The sequence below is a fragment of the Macrotis lagotis genome, chromosome 5, assembly GCF_037893015.1.
Source record: "Macrotis lagotis isolate mMagLag1 chromosome 5, bilby.v1.9.chrom.fasta, whole genome shotgun sequence".
NCBI classification, from domain to species: Eukaryota; Metazoa; Chordata; class Mammalia; order Peramelemorphia; family Peramelidae; genus Macrotis; species Macrotis lagotis.
In genome coordinates, this window is record NC_133662.1 from 82,366,246 (window position 1) to 82,389,954 (window position 23,709).

Below are 23,709 nucleotides of genomic sequence, written 5' to 3' on the forward strand. Positions count from 1 at the left end.
ACCACTCCAGTAATTAAGATTGCCAGGAGAAATATCAAGAAGATATGTAGACAATATGCTATTCTGATGGTGGAAAGTAAAGAATTAAGAAGTCTCTTCATGAGGGTGTAAGAAGAGAGTGTAAAAGCTGGCTTGAAGTTTAGCATGTAAAAATCCAGGATCATGGCCACTAGTTCCATCTCTTTCTGGCAAATAGAGGGAGAAGAAATGGAAAGTGTCAGATTTTATATTCTTGGGCTCAAAAATCTTTGCAGATGGCAACCATGGCCATGCTTACTCCTTGGAAGGAAAGCTATGGGCAAATCTCCATAGCAGAGGCATTGCCTTGCCAACAAAGCATTGAATATATGTAAAAGGAATGGGTTTTACAATTGTAATGTATGGCTGTGAGAGCTGGACTATAAAGGAAAGTTGAGTGCCACAGAACCAACAATTTCAAATTGTGGTGGTGGAGATTTTTTAGAGTCCCTTAGAAAGCAAGGAGATCAAATCGATCAATCGATCAAAGATTGAAGGCAAAAAGAAAAGGGGATGATAGGACAGATAGTGTCACAGAAGCAACAAATCTGAGTTTGGACAGACTGGAAGATAATGGAGGATAGAAGGGCTTGGCATGCTTTGGTCCATGGGATCATGAAAAATCAGATATGACTAAACAGCAATAACCTTACAAATTGTTGATTCTGATTCTCTCAATTTATAGATGAAGAACTAAAACTAGAAAGATTAAGTAAAATCTCAAGTGTTACACTAGCAGTAAGAAGAAGAGGATCTGAACACAGACCTTGTCTCCAGATCTAGCATTTTACCACTTTACCTGGAAACTAATAGACTAGTCAATCAATATAAGTCAATCTTATTTGGTCTATGGTGAACATATACAAATTCACTTTTCTAACATTAAATAAAATAGTGACCTAATTTACAAATCTCATATTTACATGAAAGCTTCCTCATTGTGATATCATTAAAAACATTCAAAGTCTCAAAGAAGTCCAATGTTCTTTAAGTATTCTAGATCAAGGTAGCTCTGAACTTTTCTCAGTCATGAAATAACCAATTGTAGGTTCTTATAAAATTCATTTGGCCATTCATCATGACTGACCTTGGTACTGCATAGACAGATGATCCTCAATCAATATTTGTTAACTACAGGAGTGTATAAGCTAATGCCTATTAGAGTTTGGGCAGTCTTGAATCTCTGAAAATAATCAAATGGGAATATAGAAAGGGATTTATGTACAGAAATAAATGAAACCACACAATCTTAACCATAAAAAGATGTTTTTGTATATATAGATACACATACATACATACATACATTACATACATACACATATTAGGAATTCACACTGAAATCTTTTTACTGATAAGGGTATGTAATCAAAAAAGCTCTCTGTCCAAAGAACCAGAAGATGTAGAGTAAAGCCTAGACATTCAGAAGACACAAAGGCAGGGCAGACTGCAACTGGCCTAATGGTTCTCAGGGCACAACAACAGGGCAGATGTTAAGACCAGGTGAGGTGGTCTAAATAGTAAAGTATACAATTATGTCAGTATATAGAAGGAAAATGAAGCTGATAATACAAACTTATCTCCTTTATTTTAAGTGATAAAGGCATATATTCATTTGACACAAAACTATTTCATTGTGCCAAGGTTTGGGTTTTTTCTTTTGTTTTGTTTTGTTTTGTCTTTGAGCCATCAGTGCCTGTAGCTACTAAGAAGAATGGGGTTACAGGGTGAATAAAGGCAGTTCTTGGAAAATGGTAGAAGGGTCAGGTTACCTGCAGAGCCTCTAGCATCCTAGAAGAATGCTGCTACTCAAAGTAGACATGGGGTCTGAGGCATCTCCCTCTGCCTGAGGAAAAGTAGAATCATTTTTAGTGGTGAGGGTCTCTTCCATTTTGTTCCTGCCATTTCCTGTCTCTTCCAGGGCCCCTTGCTGCTTTGACTTGGCTATCTTTTCTGCCTGCTGATCATATTTAGTGCTGTTGGGGCCATGTCTCTACTTTAAATGCTAAAAGTTCACTTCACACAAAGGAAATGTGACAAATCACAAAAATAAAGAGTAGTTTGTTCTACTGTGGTAAACTAGCAAGAGATTCTCTTCCCATCAATTTTTTCTCTTTGCGTGAGTAGTCTACAGCTAAAGTTTTTGTGTCTTTGATCTTGTGACCTAAAGAAAGGAAGAAAAACATTATTGAAGGTTTCTACTCATAGATCTTTATTTTCATCTCCACTAATCAAAAAATGCAACTCCAAAAGAGTCTTCTAATCTTTGACTGTGATGATTCATTCAAATTTTGGAGGTAGTTAGAATATTTTGGTTATCATAATTCCTTAAATCAACAATTGTTGATAATGAAAAAGGCAGGTATAATGAAAATAAAAGAAACCAAAGTATAACAAAAAAAGATAGAAATAAAGGAATACTTCCAGGTTTCACACTGTATTGGTTAAAAGACATAAATGTAGATCTATAAAGACATAAAATGTAGATCTATGTAGACAAAGATGAATCAGAAATAATTGAATTCAATAACTTCTCAAATAATAAACTTGAAATAAAATTAAATTCAATAAACTCCAAACATAAAATTACCTAGGAAAGAATTCCCTATCTGATAAGAACTGCTGGGAAAAATGGAAAACTATTTGGCCTAAATTAGGCTTAGCCCAATTATCTTAAACCCCATTCCAAAAAGGCTTGAAATCAATGTTAACTGTACATTAAAGATCATACCATAAAATATTTATAAGAGGAATAGATAATATCTTATTTATGAGTAGGGGGTGAAGCGTTAAACATCTACAAATATTAAGCACTTAAAATGTATCACGCATTGTACTAAGCACTGGGATTAGACAGAAAAATAAAAATAGTCCCTGCACTCCAAGAGTTCTGATGAGACAGACGATCACAAAATTACTTGTTACAAATGAGATAAATACAAAGTGGCCATAAAATAATCTCAGAGGGAAAGGCAATAGCAGAGGGACCTGGAAAGACTTGTCTGGGTGCCTACAAAATTAATGCAACTGGAACAAGAGAAGTGATTGACTAGGAAAAAATATCTGTATCAATATTAAGTGTCTGATATTCAAGATACATAAACAATTAAATAAATATTTCAGAGCAAAAGTAATTCTCCAATAGATGTGCCCAAAAGATAGGAATCAAATGTTCCTCAAAAGAAGTGTAAATTATTAAATGTCATACAAAAGAATGCTTCAAATCACTAATAAAAGAAATGTAAATCAAAACAATGCTGGGGTGGCTAGGTGGCGCAGTGGATAGAGCACTGGCCCTGGAGTCAGGAGTACCTGAGTTCAAATCCCACCTCAGACACTTAATAATTACCTAGCTGTGTGGCCTTGGGCAAGCCACTTAACCCCATTTGCCTTGCAAAAAAAAAAAAGCAAAGAAAGGAAATAAAAAACAATGCTAAGGTTTCACTCACTTCATATCCAGCAAATTGTCAAAGATGAGAATAATCAATATCGGAAGAGTTATGGGAAAACAGGTACAGGAATGCTTTGTTGATAGAGCCATGAAGTGGTACAACTATTCTGAAAAGAAATCTGGCATTATGCAAATAAAGTGATTAAAATGTCCCTTCAACCCAGAGATTCTGCTGCTAGGCAAAATTTTAAGGAGGTAAGAGATAAAAATAAAGATTCCCAATACACCAAAATACTTAAAGCAACACTTTTTTGTTGGAGCAGAGACCTGGAAACAAACTAAATGCTCATCAATTGAGTAATGGCTAAATAAACTATAGAACGTGAAAGTAATGGAATATTCTAAGCTAGGCAATCAGATACTTAAAACATGAGGCAGAGAAATATAGAAACAACTTATAGCAATATATATGGAGCAAAGTAAGCAGAATCAGAAAAACATAATGGTTTTGTTCAATCATTTCACTGATGCTTGACTTTTTGTGACCCCATTTGGGATTTTCTTGGCAAAGATACTATAGTGGTTTACTATTTTCTCCTTCAGCTCAATTTACCAATAAGGAAACTAAGGCAAAGAGGGTTATTAACTTTCTCTGGATCACATAGCTAGTATTTGAACTGAGAGTTTCTTAACTCTATTTCTGGAGCCCTATCTATTTCACTATCTAGCTGTCCATACAAAAAGACTATAACAGTATAAATGGAATTAACAGCAAAACAACTAAAGCTAAATATTGTGAAATTATGATAGAACTTGGTCTCAGTGAAAAGGAATGAGAAGATAACTTTGCACAATGGAGGAATAATGAGTTTGGGATACTGAATATAATAATAGACTTTTTGATATGTTACTTAAGTTTTCCAGAACATTTTTTTCCCCTTTCTACATTTGTACTTTATTATGAAGTCCAGGAGGGTAAGACCCTCAGGGTTTCTGGCCAAAACAAAAAAAAATGCTATTTACATTCAACTCTGTGCCAGTCAGACCCAAACAATGAACAATGGGGTTTACTGAGGTCCTATGGTTGGCCAATCAAAAATAGTTATTTGGGTCTTGGTAAACCCCAAGATATCTTGCCAGGTTTCAGTAATCAAAATTTACATTCCTTTGGGCAGAGCTATAGTTCTCTGGGAGAAGGAAAACAGTGGGAAATATTGGTGATATAAAGACAATAAAATTATATTTTATAGACATATGATATAGACATTTATTTTTATAAAGAAAAACTGCCATACAAATGCTCTCACACTCCATTTAAAAAAATATTTTGTTTTCCAATTATATACAATAAGTTTCTACCTATCATTTTTTGTAAGGTTTTGTATTTTACACTTTTCCCCCCACCCTCCCACAGAAGGCAGTCTGATAATCTTTACATTGTTTCCATACTCTATACCTTGATCAAAATTGAATGCGTTGAAAAAGAAATCATATCCTTGAGGAGAAAATAAAATATTAAGACATAGCAAAATTAAGTAGTACATAAGACACTTTTTAAAAAAAAATTGAAGGTAATAAAATTTTGGTCTTTGTTCAAACTCCAGTTCTTTCTCTGGATACAGATAGTATTCTCCATTGCAGGTACTCTAAAAGTGTCCCTGATTATTGTATTGATGAAAGGAGCAAGTCCATTAAGTTTGATCATCCCCCATGTTGCTGTTAGGATGTATAATGTTCTTCTGGCTCTGTTCCTCTCGCCCAACATTAGTTCATGCAAGTCTTTCCAGGCTTTTCTGAAATCCCATCCTTCTTGGTTTCTAATAGAATAACAATGCTCCATAACATACATAAACCATAATTTGTTCACCTATTCCCCAACTGATGGACATTCACTCGATTTCCAATTCTTTGTCACGACAAACAGAGCTGCTATGAATATTTTTGTACCAGTGATATTTTTATCCTTTTTCATGATCTCTTCAGGGTACAGACCCAGTAGTGGATCATGCTGGATCAAAGAGTATATACATTTTTATTGCCCTTTGGGCACAATTCCAGATTGCTCACCACAAAGGCTGGATGAGTTCACAGCTCCACCAACAATGTATTAGTGTCCCAGATTTCCCATATGCTTTCCAACATTGAACATTGTCCTTTCTGGTCATATTGGCCAATCTGATAGCTGTGAGATGGTATCTCAGAGCTGTTCTAATTTTCATTTTTCTCTAATCAGTAATGATTTAGAGCAATTTTTCCTATAACTATGGATAGCTTTGATTTCCTCATCTGTAAATTGCCTTTGCATATCCTTTGACCATTTGTCAATTGGGGAATGGCTTTTTTCTAAATTTGACTCAGTTCTCTATATATTTTGCAAATGAGTCCTTTGTCAGAACCAGTTGTAAAAATTGTTTCCCAATTTACTACATTTCTTTTGATCTTGGTTATAGTGATTTGTTTGTGCAAAAGTTTTTTAATTTAATGTAATCAAAATTATCTGTTTTTAATGATGTTCTCCATCTCTTCCTTGGTTATAAACTACTTCCCTTTCCATAGATCTGACAGGTAAACTATTTCTTAATCTCCTAATTTTCTTATAAAGTTGTCTTTTATGTCTAAATCCTGTACCCATTTTGATCTTATCTTGGTATAGGCTGTGAGATGTTGGTCTAATCCAAATTTCTGTCATACTAATTTCCAATTTTTCCAGTTTTTTATCAAAGAGAGAACTCCATTTTTTAAATTCTCTAGTGCACTTATGTAATATTTCACACTGTATTCATCTATTTGTTACATTAGTTTTAAAATAAGCTTTTGAATATAAACTTTGTGTTCACTCTGGTCCCTAGCAGTGTATTTTACACTGAAGATACTTCAGTGTTTGTGGAATGAATGAATGAATTAATAGATGGGGTCTAGGTAGAGAAGAAAACAAAAGGAAGAGGGGGAAAAAAGGGAGTAGATCAAGAATGGAAGAGAGAGAGGAAGGAAGGGGGAAAGACTGAAAAAAAGAAAAAGGTATATATGGTGGGTGAAGAAGCACCTTGATAGAAGATATTTAACCCTCTGGTTTGAATTCACTTTCTTGACTAAAAAGCATCTGGCTGGACTTTCAGTGACTTGCTCAAAGTCAGTCAAAAGTCAGATCCAAGAACACAACCTAAAACTCTATTACTGCTATTTCTATCTCCACACTATACTTCCTATGTTCTAATAGCAAAACTGAAAGTTTCTAAGAGTTTAACTGAAAACTCAAAAACTAGGGATGTGTCTGATGGTATATTACTTAAGATTATATCTAAAAGGAAAAGAAGTTCCTCTCTGCAGAAGAACATTGCACATATGTTAAGGGTGTGAGTTAATTGAATTAACGAATCAGTCATCCCACTGCACATAAAGTAACCTCAATCCTTAATAATACTGATAGTAGGGGCAGCTAGGTGGTGCAGTGGATAGAACACTGCTCCTGGAGTTAGGAGGATCCGAGTTCAAATGTGGTCTCAGACACATAATAATTATCTAGCTGTGTACCTTGGGCAAGTCACTTAACCCCACTGCCTTGTAAAAACTAAAAAAAAAAAAAATACTAATAGTGATACAATAATCAAAAACAATTCTAAAGGACATGTGATGGAAAATACCATAAACATCCACAGAAAGAACTGTGGAGTTTAAATGCAGACCAAAGTTTACTATCTTTAATTTTTAAAAGTTGCTTTATCTATTATGTTTTTTCATTTTTGAATTGATTCTTCTTTCACAATATGATTAATATGAATCTATGTTTTAGCATGTTTATACATGTAAAGTCTATATTAGATTGCTTTCTGTCAGGGGAGGAAAGGGAGAAAAATGTAAATCTCAAAATCTTGCAAAAAATATGATTGTCTAAAGCTATCATTGTAGTTAAAAAACAATTTGAAATTTTTTTAAATAATATATTGAGGGAAAGGACAGGTTTAATTTTTCTTTTTCTTTTTTTGTATCTCAAGTGCTCAGAACCATAGTCATCACATAGAAAACCCTTAATAAATAGTTGATTATTAAATAATCAATAAATATATAATAACCTCAATGTTTACTATTTTATGATCTTGAGCAAGTCATTTAAATTCTTTAAGCCTCAGTCTTTTCATCTCTATAAGAAGAGTTATATTATAGCACCTACCTCAAAGGAATATTGGAAGTATATATTATTACTACAAATAAAGCATTTTGACAACTTTAAAGTATAAAACAATGGCATTTATTACTAATATTATTAAACCATAATGAAATTTTATTCATCAAAATACAGATAAATTATATTAAAGGGAAAAAGAATACTGCTAGTGAATCCATCAATCAAAGACATAAATTAGGTATGAAAAATCCTTAGTTAATTTGGAAGGAATAAAAGTCATTGGATGAAATGAAATGACATTGCACAAGAAATGCATTGGGACTGGCTGAAGGGAACATGTGGTTTGTATAAAAATATCAAGTCAGTTCAGAACCTGACCATTCGATAGTGGCCCTGTAGTGGCAATAATTCCAGCCAAACCTCTGAAAAGGAACCACTTGGGATAGGGGGTGGAGCCTCTGTCTCCTCCCTAGCCCGTCCTTGACTAGAGAAAGACTTTGAAAAGACTGGAAGATTTTGGAATTCTGAAAAGTATTTTAACAGGATCCCTGGAACAGAAGTGGCAGATAGCTGTTATAGGCGAAGGTTCTATGGAAAGAAGAGGAGATGGGAATATATTGGGATGTGAAGACTATGTAAATCCAAAAGATATCAATCAATGTTTTAAGGGAAAAAACAGGAAAATGTTTAAAATATCTAGGATCACAGAGCCAGAAGGAATCCCAAACTATTTCCAATTTCCCTCTATTTCTGAATGGACTGCACAAAATAGATTTCTGGAAGTCACAGAGTAGGAGGGACAGAACTTCAGACTGAACAAAGGGATATTTAGGTTAGTCAGGCTTTTGTACTTCCAATCTTTGCCATCTTCCTTATTTATGATGTGGTCCTTCATTATCAGAAGGGCAAGGGGCAATTATCTTTATTGACTTTCAAAGGATAATGAGAAGATGAATTGGTTAACAGTAATGAAATTCTCTGAAGAAAAAAACCTATTTTCTGATTGAGTTTGCAAAGAAAAGATTCGGGTTCTACAAATCACCAAAGACAGTCTATTCAGCTCCTTGAAGTCCCTGCTTTCCAACAGACTGTTGAAAATGTCCAATTTCAAAGATGCAATTTAATCCAAACAATCATTTATTGATGTCCTATGTGACATCAGGAGCTAGGTGCAAAGATGGAAAGAAAAAAATGATATAGTTCCTGCCCTAAAGGAACTTTTATTCTCCCTATTCAATCATAGTCATAAATCTTGCTAAAGAAGATCACATACTGTTACATAAACAAAGGAAATCTGAATCATAGATTTAGGACTGGAAAGTGTTAGGGACTGTTGTGTATGGGAACATTGTAAATTATCTTCACTTGGTGTCCTTGAGCATCAGAGTCTTATCTTACTAAATGCCACAGGAGTGGGAGTGGATTAGAGACTGGGAAGAATATTTAAGCACTGGAATTTAGTTCAATAAACTGAGTACTTGGAGACCTTGGTGTAAAGGGAGAACTTGTCATCCTTGTCTCCCACCCCTCCAACACTCATCTGGGGAAGATTGAAGGAGTCCAGAAAGGGGAATCAACATATGATGTCCAGAAAAGGGACTCAGCAGGAAAGGACCTAGCATCCCTACTCTAACCCCTTCATGTAAAAAATGAGGAAACTGAATATTAGGTGAACAGATATGGAAGGCTACAGTCCCTATCTCAAGTTATGAAACTGGTCTGGAAGAATTTTGTGAAAGAAATTTATTTCCTATTATCTTTCACTTTAATTTCCATCCTTGTCATTTATTATTATTATTATTATTATTATTATTATTATTATTATTATTATTATTACTGTTGTTGTTGTTGTTATTTTGCATTTAGAATACAGCCTAAAGTCAATGTGTCTGCCTAAGTTATTAGATCTAATGGAATTTTTTAGTCGCTTGCCTAAACTTCCTTAATTGCTGTAACTTCCCTAGTGGTCTTATCTAGCTAGGGAGAGAACAAAAAAAAAAAAGTCTGCCTTATCTCAGTCTGGCTTCCCAGAAAGGACATGGAAAAGGTGACTAAGTTAGTAAGAGAAGGAGCAAAAATAGCCTTAAAAACCCTGGGGCAGTCCTTATACAGGAGAATTTCAGTAGTCCTCTTAGGTGAAATATTTCTTAACTTCATTGGGAGCAAATGGTTCAGAGAAAATCAGAGATTTCCCTGTGAATGAGGGGTAACAGGAAATGAAAAATCACATTGTCCACCCACAACCTACATTCCTCTGTGTAGTATCTGACAACTTGCTGGGCAACTAAGAGGAAGAATGCAAGTGGCTAATCAGTCACACTCACCATAATAGATTACTGTGCAGTCATTCAGCCCTGGGAAAATCAGTCCTGACTGGCTAAGTCCCGCTAAGCAAGAAAAAACAGTAAAGCACCTCTGTTTGTGTGTGTGTGTGTGTGTGTGTGTGTGTGTGTGTGTCTGTGTGTCTGTGTGTCTGTGTGTCTGTGTGTCTGTGTGTCTGTGTGTGTCTGTGTGTGTGTCTGTGTGTCCAGAGGAGGCAGAGTAAAGGACAAAACCCCTGAATTTTTTTACTTCAATCAACAACCAAATAGGTTACTGAGTAAGTTTCCTATTTCTTAAAAAAAGGGGAAAAAATCATCCCCATAACTACCCCTTACTTTCAGCAATTCACCTCCCTTAAGGAAGCAATGAAATATTCTGGAATGCATACCAGGAAATTCTATCTCTGACATTTATTTTTCCTGTGACTCTGATCACTTCACTTTATCTCCATGGACCTCAGTTTCCTTATCAGTAAAATGGGGGGGGGGATATTATAAAAACCTTTTCAGCTCTCTCTATTCCTAAAACCTTTCTAGGCCTGTTCCCTCAGTCAATTAATGAGAGAAATACCAGGCAAAGAAGGAAGAGGATAAGAGAATGGCAGGAAAACTGTAACAGAAAGAAGACACATTAAAGATAAGCAGAGTAACTTTTTAAAAGTTGAAATTGGGGGGGGGGGTTCTTTTTATTTTTCAAGGTTACAGAATTTTGGTGGATTAATTTATAGAGAATTTTCAAAACAGATTCAATTCAATCAAATCCAATCCAACAAGCATTTATTAAACACTGTCAAATATTGCACTAGGTCCTGGAGCTACTAGACAGAAATAGTACCTGACTTTAAGGAGCTTGCAATCTTCTGCGTTTATTCATCTTTATTGAGGTTTTTTTTTCAGTCTTATCTGACCTCATGACTCCATTTGGGATTTTCTTGGTAAAGATACTTAAGAAGATTACCATTTCTTTCTCCTGGTCATTTTACAGATGAGGAAACTAAAGAGTCTGAGATTGGATTAGAACTCAGGTCTTCCTGATTTCAAGTTTGGTACTCCCTCCACTGTGTCACCTAGCTGACTTTTTAGTAGTCTATACATGAACAGATATAAAATATATGCAAAATAATTGCAAAGCAACAGGAGGAAATTAGACTAGGTTTTCTAGACAAGGGGAGGGGAGACACAGCAGTATATCATTTATGGAGAACAACAAGTAAGTCAATTTGACTAGGCTGTTGAATTTGTAAGGGGGAGTAATATGAAATCAGTCTGAAAATAAAGGCTTCAACAAGATCGCAAGGGACTTTAGATGCCAAAGATTTTAGACACCAGGACTCTAGATGCCATCAAGAAATTTTTATTTTAACATAGAGACCATGGAGAGCCACTGAAGATTCTTAAGAAGGAGTAGGACACATGATTTTAGGAGCATCAATTCCTAACAAGAGTTACACAAGATAGGCAGGTATGCATGAATTGCAATCTGCATAAATGGAACTCATATCCTCATCAAAGAAATTATAAGTTCATCAAAATATCAAAAATGTTGTATGTATAAAAGAACTTTGCTAAAGCAGAATTTGGTATGATATTGTTCTCTTATGGAACCTGTTTTTCACTGATGTTGCAATAGTAGCAATAATGATCATAAAGATAGCCAACTTTTTTGCTCTCCAGACTAACAAATACATTAGGAAACTAGGTGACTCAGTGGTTATAGTACCAGGTCTAGAGTCAGGAAGATGAGTTTTATTGATTTCAAATCCAAACTCTCATACTTAACTAGTTGTGTAACCATAAGAAAGTCACTTGCCCCTGTCTGTCTCAGTTTCTTCATCTGTAAAATGAGCCAGAATATTAAATTATTTATTCAGTGCATAGCAATCAAACTACCAAATAATTATTTTACCGAGCTAGAAAAAATAGTAACTAAATTCATCTGGAAAAACAAAAGGTCAAGAGTAGCAAGGAAACTGATGGGAAAAAAAATGTAAAGGAAGGTGGCCTAGCTCTCTACCAGATCTAAAACTGTATTATAAAGCGTCAGTCATCAAAACTGCCTGTTACTGATTAAGAAACAGAGTAATGGATCAGTGAATTAGTAGTAAAAGAAACAGTAGTAAATCACTACAGTAATCTACTGTTTAACAAACCCAAAGACATTAGCTTCTGGAATAAGAACTCACTATTTGGGAAAACTGAAAAACAGTAGGGCAAAAACTAGGCATAGATCCACATCTCAAACCCTATAACAAAATAAGGTCAAAATGGATACAGGATTTAGACATAAAGGGTGACACCATAGATAAATTAATAGATCAAGAAATACTCTACTGGATCTATGGAAAAGGGATAAATTTATGACCAAACAAGAAATAGAGTACATTATAAACTGCAAAATGAATGCTTTTGACTATATTAAATTAAAAAGGTTTTGCACTAATAAAATCGATGTTGCCAAAATTAGAAGGAAAGCAGAAAGCTGGGAAGCAATCTTAACAAATAGGAGTTCTAATAAAGATCTCATTTCTAAAATATGTAGAGAACAGCACCAAATTTATAAGTCATTCCCCAAATGATAAAAGGTCAAAGGATATGAATAGTTTTTAAATGAAGAAATTAGAGCTATATATGATCATAGGAAAAATATTCTAAATCCTTACTGATTAGAGAAATGCAAATTAAAACAACTATGAAGAATGACCTCGGGGCGGCTAGGTGGCCCACCAGCCTTGGAGTCAGGAGTACCTGGGTTCAAATCCAGTCTCAGACACTTAATAATTACCTAGCTGTGTGGCCTTGGGCAAGCCACTTAACCCCATTTGCCTTGCAAAAACCTAAAAAAAAAAAAAAGAATGACCTCACACCTATCAGACTGGCTAAGATGGAAAAAAAAAGGAAAATGATCAATGTTAGAGAGGTTGTAGGAGGATTGGGACATTAATGCATTGCTCTTGGAATTGTGAACTGATCCCACCATTCTGGAGAGCAATATGGAACTATGTCCAAAGAGCAATAAAACTGTTCATACTCCTTTGATCCAATTCTAAGCCTATATCCAGAAGAAATCATAAAAATGGGGAAGATCCCACATGTTCCAAAATATTCATAATAGCTCTTTTTGTAGTAGCAAAGAATTAGAAATCGAGGGAATGCCCATCAATTGGGGGATGGATAGACATGTTACATGAATATTATGGAATGCAATTGTTCTATAAGAAATCATAAATGGTCGAACTCTAGAGAAGCATGGAATGAATTACAGGCTCTGATGCTAAGCAAAGGGAGCAGAACCAAGAGAATAATGTATTCATTAACAGCAACATTGTGAGATGATCAACTCTGATGGATGCAGCTGCTCTCAGCAGTTCAAAGAGCTAGGACAACCCTATTAGACCTACTATAGACAATGCTAACCCCTTCTAGAGGAAGAAAAAAAACAAACCAAAACAAACCAAAAAATCCCTTCAGAATCTGATGAACACTACATTCACTTTTTAAAAATTATCTCCTATGTGTTTCTTTCCCTTAATCCTAATTCTTCAGACCAAAAATGAGTAATCTGTAAACATGTTTAACACAAATGTGTATGTACAATGTTAACCTGACTGTTCACCACTGAGAGGAGAGGGGTGGAGAGGGTGGAAAGTAATTTTGTAATTTAAAAATATACATATGCATATGGATGAATGTTGAAAAACTTTCATAACATGTATTTGGAAAAATAAAATATCAATTTAAAAAATAAAAATAACTGAGCCAGATAAGGAAATAGCAAGTCATTATAGCGTGTTTTCCAGGAAAACCCCACATGGTATTATAAAGAGTTGGGCATGACTGATGTGACTGAACACAACAAAAATGACTGTAATTCTCAGTGAGGAAACTCCTTCCAGCAGTGTAGTTTGGCAATTGTCTGTCATTTGTAGTTTTAGAGTTGACTTGGGGGGCAATAAGCTAAAACAAGTGACTTGTTCAAGGTGAAACAAGTATGTATCAAAAATAGAGCCTGAAGCCAAGTTGTCCTGGCTTAAGACCAGCTTTCTTCACCATGTTGCCTCTCAGCTGAATTTTGTATAACAGCTACACAAAGCATATTACTATACTCCTCCATTTAATCTTCACAACCCTTTGAGGTAAATACAATAGTTTTTAAAATACCAAAAGGACTCTGTTACTAGGCTAGACAATTTAACCTTTATGTCAGTCCCCAGGTATGAACTCCATGAAGAACCTTATTCCTAGTTTTCCTGTATGTGATATTCCTAGTCACGAGTGACATGGCCTCAAATTAATATCATTCTGCAACTATGAAGGAAGGTTATATGTTTAAATTTTCAGCCACCCCATGTCAAGTTCAGGAAGTATCTTCATACCCTTATCCTTTGTGAATTGCAAAATAAACAGAACTCTACCAAAAAGGTGGATGGGGAGAGGATTTCTTTTCTAAGCCCTTAGCCCTCTCTACATTTTATGTTGGTGATTGATTGATATAAGTATTCTTTATGATCTCCAGTGACAACTCATTAAAATCTAATCCTTTGGAACTCATCCCTGTCATCTGGGAAATTTTTACCCAGAGACCCACCCAAACAAGAGGGATCAAATGTCCAGAACTTTCCAAATACCAGTGAAGCATGAGGATTGTCCACCAACAGTTAACCCTAACTCTTGCTACATGACTTGCTTGCCTCCGGTCATACATCACTCTGGTGACATCTCTTATGCCACTTCTCCTGTGCAATTCTTTGCTGATACTATGTTGCAGCCTGCTCCTGTCCACCAAGAATTACTCTATGGCTCTCTGGGTGTCCTTCACCTATAATTCTTTGGGTTCTGTGGTCTTTTGTTCTGTGCCAAAAGCATACCCCAACCCCCTCATTGCTGATGGTTAAAAAAAAAAAGAGAGAGGCTTCTTGTTTCAAGAAGAGGCTAGAGGTCATTAAAAGCATAGAGCCATTTCCTCAAAAAGCAATCCAACTCTCTTCCCCTTGCACAATTCTAAGCCCAGGCCACGGTCCACTCACAATTTATTAAAGATATACATACTGATGAACAAGCTCTAAGGGTTGTCAATAAAACTGAATATCATGGTTGAGGCTTTTTTTTTTCTTTGCTTTCTGATATAGTCCTATTTTACTAAAGCATTGCATCTGTCCATTCAAGTACAATTCTTTAGGGCCATGATTCAGACAATCAGAATGTAAGTTTACTATTTCAAGTCTAAAGCTAATACACTCCTTTCCTGAATCTCTATAGTCCTAATTCTGAGTCTCCAGGGTGCTTCCAGTGAATCTAGGAGGAACTAAAAATTCAATTAGTCTGAGAATGTCACAGTCAGGACAATTGAATTACTTAAGGAGGTAGCCCAAGAGATTTAACTAAAGAACAGAAAAACTTTATCCACAGAATGTGACCTTCAAGATCAGCATTAGAAGACCCAGCAGCAGCAGAACTGTGGAAATGGACCACTAGCATACCAACTAGGCTGAAAGGGCCTGGTCAAATGAAGGAGACAGAAAAATTTTCTCTGGTGAGTATGAAACTTTGAAATGTATTTTCTGACTTCAAAAACTTTTTTAAGCCTATTTTCATCTCTTAATCATAGCAATATTGACAGAAAAAAGAGAAAGGGAGGTGATTTTCTATTTTTTCTTACACAAAAATCTTAGGTAAAATGTTACATAAAGATTAATTTTTAGTTTTTATTGCATCATCATATCAATAACTTAAATTATTTCACCATGGGTTCCACAAGAGACCAGCTTTATACCAAATTCTACTATTTCAAAATTGTATTTTGTATTAAGGATACCTGTGACATAGTCTGGAGTCAGAGATCCTTCTAGTAGTGTGACCCTGGGAAAGTCACTTAATGTTATTTGCCTCAGTTCCTCATCTGTAAAATGAGGTGGACAAGGAAACTGGCAAACCATTCCAGTATCTTTGCCAAGAAAACCTCAAATGGGATCATGAAGAGTCAGACATGACTGAACAACAAGAAGGAAAGGATACTTAGAACCTACCGTGTGTAAAATTATTACCAGGAAATGGTGCTTGGGAGAAAGAATTCCTTGTGACTATTTGTCTGTATAAAGTTTACAGCTATGTTAGTGGACTCTCAATTTCAAAAAAAAAACCTACTAAAAAAGAAGACAAAAAAATTGCCCTTAAGTACTTTACAGAAAATACTTTTGCACAATTTTGTCAATGTAAAATACACAAACTTTCTACTTCTTTACTAACATAAGCTTCACACTGAAGTTAGATATTTAACAGAATTTCAGTGTCCTTTTCAGTCAAGGAGAGAACTTTCCAAGTGACCTTAAAATTAAAGGCTCTTTCTCCACCCCCAAACCTTCTGGGTGAGTTAAAAACAATAATTTTAGGAATTGTAGAGTAGTTTCTTAGGCCTCGGGGTAAAATGCAAAATTCTTAAGAGACTTTGTGCAGTTTGCTCCCCTTATTACTGGAGGTGGAGAAGCCAAAAAGAAATTCATTACCTTTACTACCGTCCTTATCACCAACAGGCAGACAGGTTTGGGTTCTGTACATTGGTCATAATTATTATATCTACCAGGAGACATGGAAAGCGAGGATGCCACTCAAATATTCTCCGTCTCTGTCTGTCTGTCTGTCTCGACTTTGTACACCGATCATGACTATAAAATCTGTCAGGAGACGTGGAAAGCAAGGCTGCCCCTCAAATCTTCTCATCCTCATTCTCTCCTTCCCTCTCTTCCCTCTCTTCTTCCCCTCCACCCCGGCCCCGCCACAAGGCAGGCTGTTGGATTGACATTCGCAGCTGCAGAACTGCCCAGCGACCCTGCCACAGTCACGCTGTTCTTGGGGCCCTTTTTTTAGCCGCCGACATCTGACCTCCGCTTTACCATCTGTACCACCGAGGGTGGGTGGGGAGGGGGAGGGGGAAGGTGTTGGAGTGGGGTCCTACACCCGGGCCGTGCCCTCCCCGCCTCCCCGCCTCCCTTCTAATCCGGTTCCATCCATCCACCCAGGGCAAAGCGCTCGGAGATGGGCTAACCTGGAAGGTACCAAAGGGCTATTGTTTGCCCTTTAGGGAAAAAAAAAATTAAGATGTGTCTCTGTCTGCTTCTCCTCTACCCACTCTCCGCCCCCTACACCTGGACTCCCCCACACCTTTGCCCCCCGGCTTCCTTTGCCTCCCCCACCCCCACACTTGTATTCCCTTCTCGGTTTGCTTTTATTCCAACCAAGTAAAGGGAAAGCTGGCGAGGGGGGGCGGGCGGAGGGCGAGAGGAGGGGAATGGGGAGGAGCAGCAAAACATGAAGCGCGCCAGCTCCGGAGCCGGGGCCGGAGCAGCCCGGGCGGCCGCGGGGCGCCGGGGTCCGAGCCTCCTACCTCCCTCCTCCGCGCCGCTCTCCGGGTCCGCGTCCGACGAGTCGGGCCCGTCCGCATAGCCCGCCAGCCCCACCAGCTCGTCCTCCTCCTCCTCCTCCTCCTCCTGGTCCTGCTGCTGCTGCTGCTGCTGCTGCTGCTGCGGCTTCCCGAGCGCCTGGCTCATGGCGGCGGCTCCCGGGCCGGCGGGCACCGGGCACAGGGCAGGGCGCCGCAGCCCCCCGCGCGCCCGCTGGCTCCTGCGCCCCCGGCTCCCGCCCGGCCTGGACCAGGGCAGTCCGCGCCGACCGAGCAGTGCCGCCCCGGGAGAGCGAGAGAGAGAGGCTGCGTGACCCGAGTCACCTGACACACATTGTCACACACACACACACACACACACACACACACACACACACACACACACACAAGCGCGCACACACAGACACACACACGCACACACAGGCACACACACACACACACACACACACACACACACACAAAGACACGCGCGCGCGCCGGGCACGGGCACCCGGAGACCGAGCACACGCACCCGGGGACCCCCCTCCCGGGGATGCGCCGCGGACCCCCCACCCCAGCCGCTGCACGTGCTCGCTCCCACAAACACGCGTGCCGCGCTGCCCCAGCCCGGCAGAAAGCGCCGCAGTGTGCCCCCCCACTCACATTGTTATCCCTCGTGCATGGCGGGGGGGGGGGGGCTGGCAAAGATCCGGGCACCGACGCACACTTTGTAGACTTGGGCTGATGGACCCGGGCACCGCCGCTCCCTGAGCCCAAACACCGGCGCTCCAAAGGGGAACACAAAGGGGTTCAAATCCCCGGGAGATGGGAAGGGTCCTCTCTCCACACGGCCCTCAGCACGCGTGCCTGCGCTTAAGAAATGAGTGCTTCTGGCCTGGCACAGACTAGGCTGCCGATAAAAACTTGTTGGCTTACAGACTTCTTTCAAGTAGCTTAATCTCTCTGGCCCTCAGTTTCCTCTTCTGTAAAATGAAGTTGGGGACAGTTAAATGGTACCGTGGATAGAATCCTGGATCTGACTCTTCTTCCTGAGTTCAAATCTGGTCTCATACACTGGCACTTGAACCTGGGCAAGTCACTTAAGCCAGTTTACCATGGTTTCCTCAGCAGTAAAGTGAGTTGGAGAAAAAAAAGAGGCAAACCACTCCAGGATCTTTGCCAAGAAAATTCAGAATGGGATAACTACCAGTTGGAGAGGACTGAAAAAAGTAGCTGAACACAAAAGAAAGTTAGGTGATCTATGAGACCCTTTCCAGTTTTAAATCCCAAAATTTAGGTTTAGTGGCAAAGTACCCTGGTGGATTGGGGAGAAGGTTAGAATAAAACACGTTTCATCCACAGGCCTTTCACTACAGGATATAATGTTTCCATGAGTAACTACCCTTTCTGGTTCTTGCTAACAATCATGTGGGGTGAACTTCCTTCTGTTTAGTGCAGTATAAGATAAATAATATGACCAGTGAAATGATCCAGATCACACAGGTGCCACTGTAGACAACTTTGTGTATACATACATAGACACACGCCATCCAGAACAAGCAAGTGAGAAGGTACAGAGCTAGAGGTTTGTAAATTGTAACAAAGTGATATTTGTAATTCATGAATATCCTACTACTCTCCTCATGAGTCTATGAGTGGACATACATACATACACATGCTTATACATACATATATAGTTTAGTGGCTAGAATGCTGGACTTGTAATCAAAAAAGACTTGTGTTGGAATTCCAGACCCTTTGCTAGTTATGTGACTGGGTAAAACACTTCCTGACTCCCCTTCATCTGTAAAATGGCCATAATAATGTCTCATCCTACAAAATCATATTGCAAACCTTAGCAATGCTATTAGAGACCATTCAGCTAAGGAAACAATGCTTAGAGAGGTTCCTAGCTTATAACATGCTAGGTGCTTAATAAATGTTGATGGATTGATTGATAGGTAGATGGTTAAGTAGAAGCAGAAAGGGACTTAAATCTGGGTCCTCTGAGATCAGATTCCAGGGAATTCTCCAGGACTACACCAAGCTTCTGCCTCCATGGACTGTGAGTAGTCATAGTCACCCTAGAGATGATAGCTGTCCCAGAACTTCTATTCTAGAATGGCCAAAGGTCATTCTAGGTTCTTCCTAAAAGAATAAAACACAGATTGAAATGAGATCTAACTTTAATTAACAAGAATCCCTAAGAAATCCATCTATCAGGGGTGGCTAGGTGGCGCAATGGATAAAGCACCAGCCCTGGAGTCAGGAGTATCTGGGTTCAAATCCAGTCTCAGACACTTAATAATTACCTAGCTGTGTGGCCTTGGGCAAGCCACTTAACCCCATCTGCCTTGCAAAAACTTAAAAAAAAAATCCATCTATCTGCTTGAGGAAAATCTCTGAGATAGCTTAGGCTTGATCCCAAATTCAAATCTTCAAGGTTACAATCTTCTCCATGTTTCTCCTCCATATTCAGACATTCCAGCTAAGATGCCCTTTAACCTCATAATGAAAAGTGCATACTTAATCCCATTTGCCTTGCAAAAACCTAAAAAAAAAAAGTGCATGGATCTTTGGGTCATAAGATCTAGCTTCTCATCCTTTGATACTGTATAACCATAGTCATTGAATCTCTCAGACTCTTAGTTTTCTCATGTGGAAAATGGAATTAACCTACAAATCCAAGAGAGTTTATGTGAAGAAATTATTCTGAAAACATACTATAGTAGTATGACTCTGGAAGCCACACATTGTAGGCTATCTAAGCATCTGATAATCTTTTTCCTTCAACAAGAATCCATTATTCAGGGATGGGGGAGAGGATGATATTTGGTCACAGAGCCCTCTAGAAGGCACTGTGGTGTTAAATAACCTGAGCGAAATAACCAAAACTTAATATTCCAATTATTGCTCTATAAGAAATGATAAGTAGGCAGATTTCAGAAAAATCTGGAAAGATCTACATAGCTGATGCTGAATGAAGTGAGCAGAACCAGGAAAACACTGTACACTTATGATGAACTTGTCTCTTCTCAACAAAACAGCATTCAAAGACAGTTCTAGAAGATCTGAAAATAATGTCATCCACATCCAGAAAAAAGAACTGTGGAATCTGAATGCAGATCAAATATTATTTTCACCTTTTTAAATTTGTTTTGCTTTTTTTTTCCTTCTCATGGTTTTTCCCTTTTTGTTCTATGTGACTAATATGGAAATATGTGTAACTTGATTGTACATTTATAACCCATGTCAAATTATTTGCTATCTTCTGGAAGGGGGAGGGAAGTTTTGGAGGGAAAAACTTTACAAAAAATTTTGAAAATTATCTTTTCACAGAAATAGAAAAATAAAAAATAAAAGAAATATTCTAGAGCAGGGCTGTCCAACCTTACTTTTAAAGTTTTTATTGAAACAATATACAATATATTTTGATTTGCCATTTTAGTGAGAGCTTCCTGGTAACTTGGCTTCATTTACTAAAGCATTTAGTAAAACACACAGGAGGCAGAGGACAGCATTTTGAATAGTCCTGTCATAGAACATCAAAAAAAAAAAATCCCAACAAATTTAATAATCCAAAAAGATAAATTAAAGTATCCCTGGACACAACTAGCTGGTTAAGAAAGACAAACAGATGTATGATATACAATGTTTCATCTTATATTCCTTTCAAGAATGAATGTTATATTGTAATAACAATAAAAAATAATTTAAAGCATATTTCCTTTGTTGTCATAATAATTTTGAAATGGGCATGTTGAAATATGTACTGAAAAATAGACAATCAAGTCCAGTTTTAGAAATAACTGTCCTTCTTGTAGCATCTTTCAAAAATAAGACAATGTTTTTCTAAAATCATTGAGTTCATTATTTCTTCTAGTAAGTGGTATTCTATCATAATCATATACCAAAACTTGTTCAGCTATTCCTTTATTAATTGATTCAATAAATTCCTAAATTAACTATGAATGACAGTGAAGAAAGACACTATCTGCATACAGAGAAAGAATGGATAAAACAGACATACTTTTTAATAATTTTACACACATATATACCTATTTGTATCTAATGATAGCCATCTCTAGGGTTGAGGAGAGGAGGGGAAAAAAAGTAAAATATTTACATGATTTTGTATATTTGAAAGGAATAGCAAGTTATGCATAGTAGATTTGCAGTTTCATTTAAAATTGTCTTTTTTGTTGTCCTATGTACTAAATCAAATGCCTGTTTTTTCCATAAATTAAAAATAAAATAAAAAAAATAAGACTAGTATTTTCCTTCCTGGGGGAAAAAATGGTCTTTCTGAGTAGGCAAATTGTGGGAAGTTTGTTTTCAGGCTTCATATTTTGTTCTCTCCTCCTAGAATCCTTTTCCCTATCAAAACTGACTTCCAAAAAAAGTGAACTGATATCAGTCACTTACTCCATGGTGTGAATTCAGCCCAGACTATACATTAACTCCTATATAACTATTTTCATTTCAAATTTTCTCTGAGTTGTGGGATAAAAGGATTTCTTGCTTTAAAGTGATTTCAAGCATTAGGCAGCAGGTAGGAAAGATAGTTGAGGGCAAGAAAACTTACAGGACTGAATAGTTTTTTTCAGTCTATTAACACTTGTTAAAATTCTGGATCTGTAGTCATGTGGGGATTTTCTTTACTCAATATAAACTATTGTTTTGGGAAAGTTGGAAGGAACGAAATACATAGAACTTCACTGGAGTTTAGATCCAAATAGTTCAGACCATGCCCAAATAAGTTCAGTCAAGAAATATAACATCTGGATTTCAAGTTGTAATTTTAAAGTCTTGATAACTATCTTGTGTAGATCATTAAAGCTTTCTGGACACGACATTTTTAAGAAATACAGAAACAAAATGCCTCCAGTCCAAAGGAGGATGATCAGAAAAGTGAGGAGAGTAAGGATCATGTCATATGAAAGTTAATTAATTAAAGAGTATAAAGCCGGTAGAAAAGAAGATTAAGAGAAAAAAAAATCAATATATTTAAATATTTGGAGGGTGGAGTAATTAGCCTTGGCCCCAGAGGGCAGAATTAGAAGAATTCACTGTAAGAAAAACTTTTCTAAGCAGAAAGCTGGTAAACAATTTTTATAGCAATTGTATTTGATAAAGGCTTCATTTCTCAATTATATAGAGAACTAAGACAAATTTAAAAGAAAACAAGCCACTCCCATTGATAAATGGTCAAAGGATATGAATAGACAATTTTCAGTTGAAGAAATCAAAGCTAACTAATCACTTTTGATTAAAAAAATGCAAATTAAAACAGCTCCCAGATACCACCTCACACCTATTAGACTGGTTAATATGACAAAAAAGGAAAAATGATATTAGAGAGGATGTGGGAAAATTGGGACACTAACACATTGTTGATGGAGCTATGAACTGATCCAACCATTCTGGAGAGCAATTTTGTACCTATCCCTAAAGGGCAACCAAATTGTACATACCCTTTGGCCTATATGTGCAAATATATTATTAGCAACCCTTTTGTGGTGACAAAATATTGGAAATTGAGGTGATGCTCATTCATTGAAGGTTAACCAACTGTGGCATATAAATGTAATGAAATAATATTGTGCAATAAGAAATGATGAACAGGCAAATTTCAGAAAAACCAGGAAAGATTTATATGAACTAACACAAACTGAAATGAGACAGGGAAACAATATGCACAATATGCACAAACAATATGGCAATATCACAATCTGATAAATCTGTATAAAATTTTTTGGCCTTCCCTTCATAATGAAGAAATCTGAATTTTTTCCTTTTTCTTTTATGGGATATTTATAGTATCTTGCTGTAAATTTGGGGTTAGTATTATTATATAATACTATTCATATTTTATGCATTTCTGAGTGTCTAAACTTTTATTGCATCATCTGCTGGCCCTCATGTGTTGTCTCCAGCTCCCACAAAACTCCCCCCAAATTCCCATTTAATTTCTTATGCTGACTCTCAATGTATCAAAAACAAGATGGGGAAAGTTGAGATGTGGAAGGGACAAAACTGTGTTATATGCTTCCTTCTCTTGTAGTAATATAGACAGCTCACTGTATTCTAAGAGTACTATCTTAGCCCTTTTGGCTATGCTCCTGACCTTTGCTATGTGGGACTATAATCTTGAGCAGAAAGCAGGGACTATTTCTTCAGCAGCATGGCTACCTCATGGTGCTCCAAGGCTCTTTCTGACCTCCCCCTTCCCTACTACACTGTTGTCTTAGTTTTAAAGATTGCTAGTTATACTTATGTATCATAGATCATAGATTTAGAGTTGGCAGGGGACCTTAGAGGTCATATAGTCTAGTTTACAGCTCATGTCTGGCCCAGAAGAGTAGTAATTTACAATAATTACTATTTCATGACTGAAAAATAATATAAAATAAATTTTGGTAGAAAGCACAAGCAGCTGGAGATTATCAAAAAATGTTCCATGTAGGAGGTAGCACTTTAAAGGAAA

The 23,709-nt window shown here is 37.3% G+C and overlaps 1 protein-coding gene across 2 annotated transcripts in view; it reads right to left on the reverse strand.

Moving 5' to 3' along the window:
• RRAGD (Ras related GTP binding D) overlaps positions 1-17,683 on the reverse strand; it is a 70,562-nt gene extending 52,879 nt beyond the window's left edge. The window contains exon 1 of one of the 2 annotated variants that reach the window (XM_074187141.1): positions 17,229-17,683. In XM_074187141.1, coding sequence (XP_074043242.1) covers positions 17,229-17,391 — 163 coding nt within the window. In that variant the 5' untranslated portion in view covers positions 17,392-17,683. Of the gene's footprint in view, positions 1-16,350; positions 16,634-17,228 lie in introns of those variants that run through there. The other variant, XM_074187142.1, reaches the window with a different exon arrangement.
• Between the last annotated feature and the right edge of the window lie 6,026 nt (positions 17,684-23,709).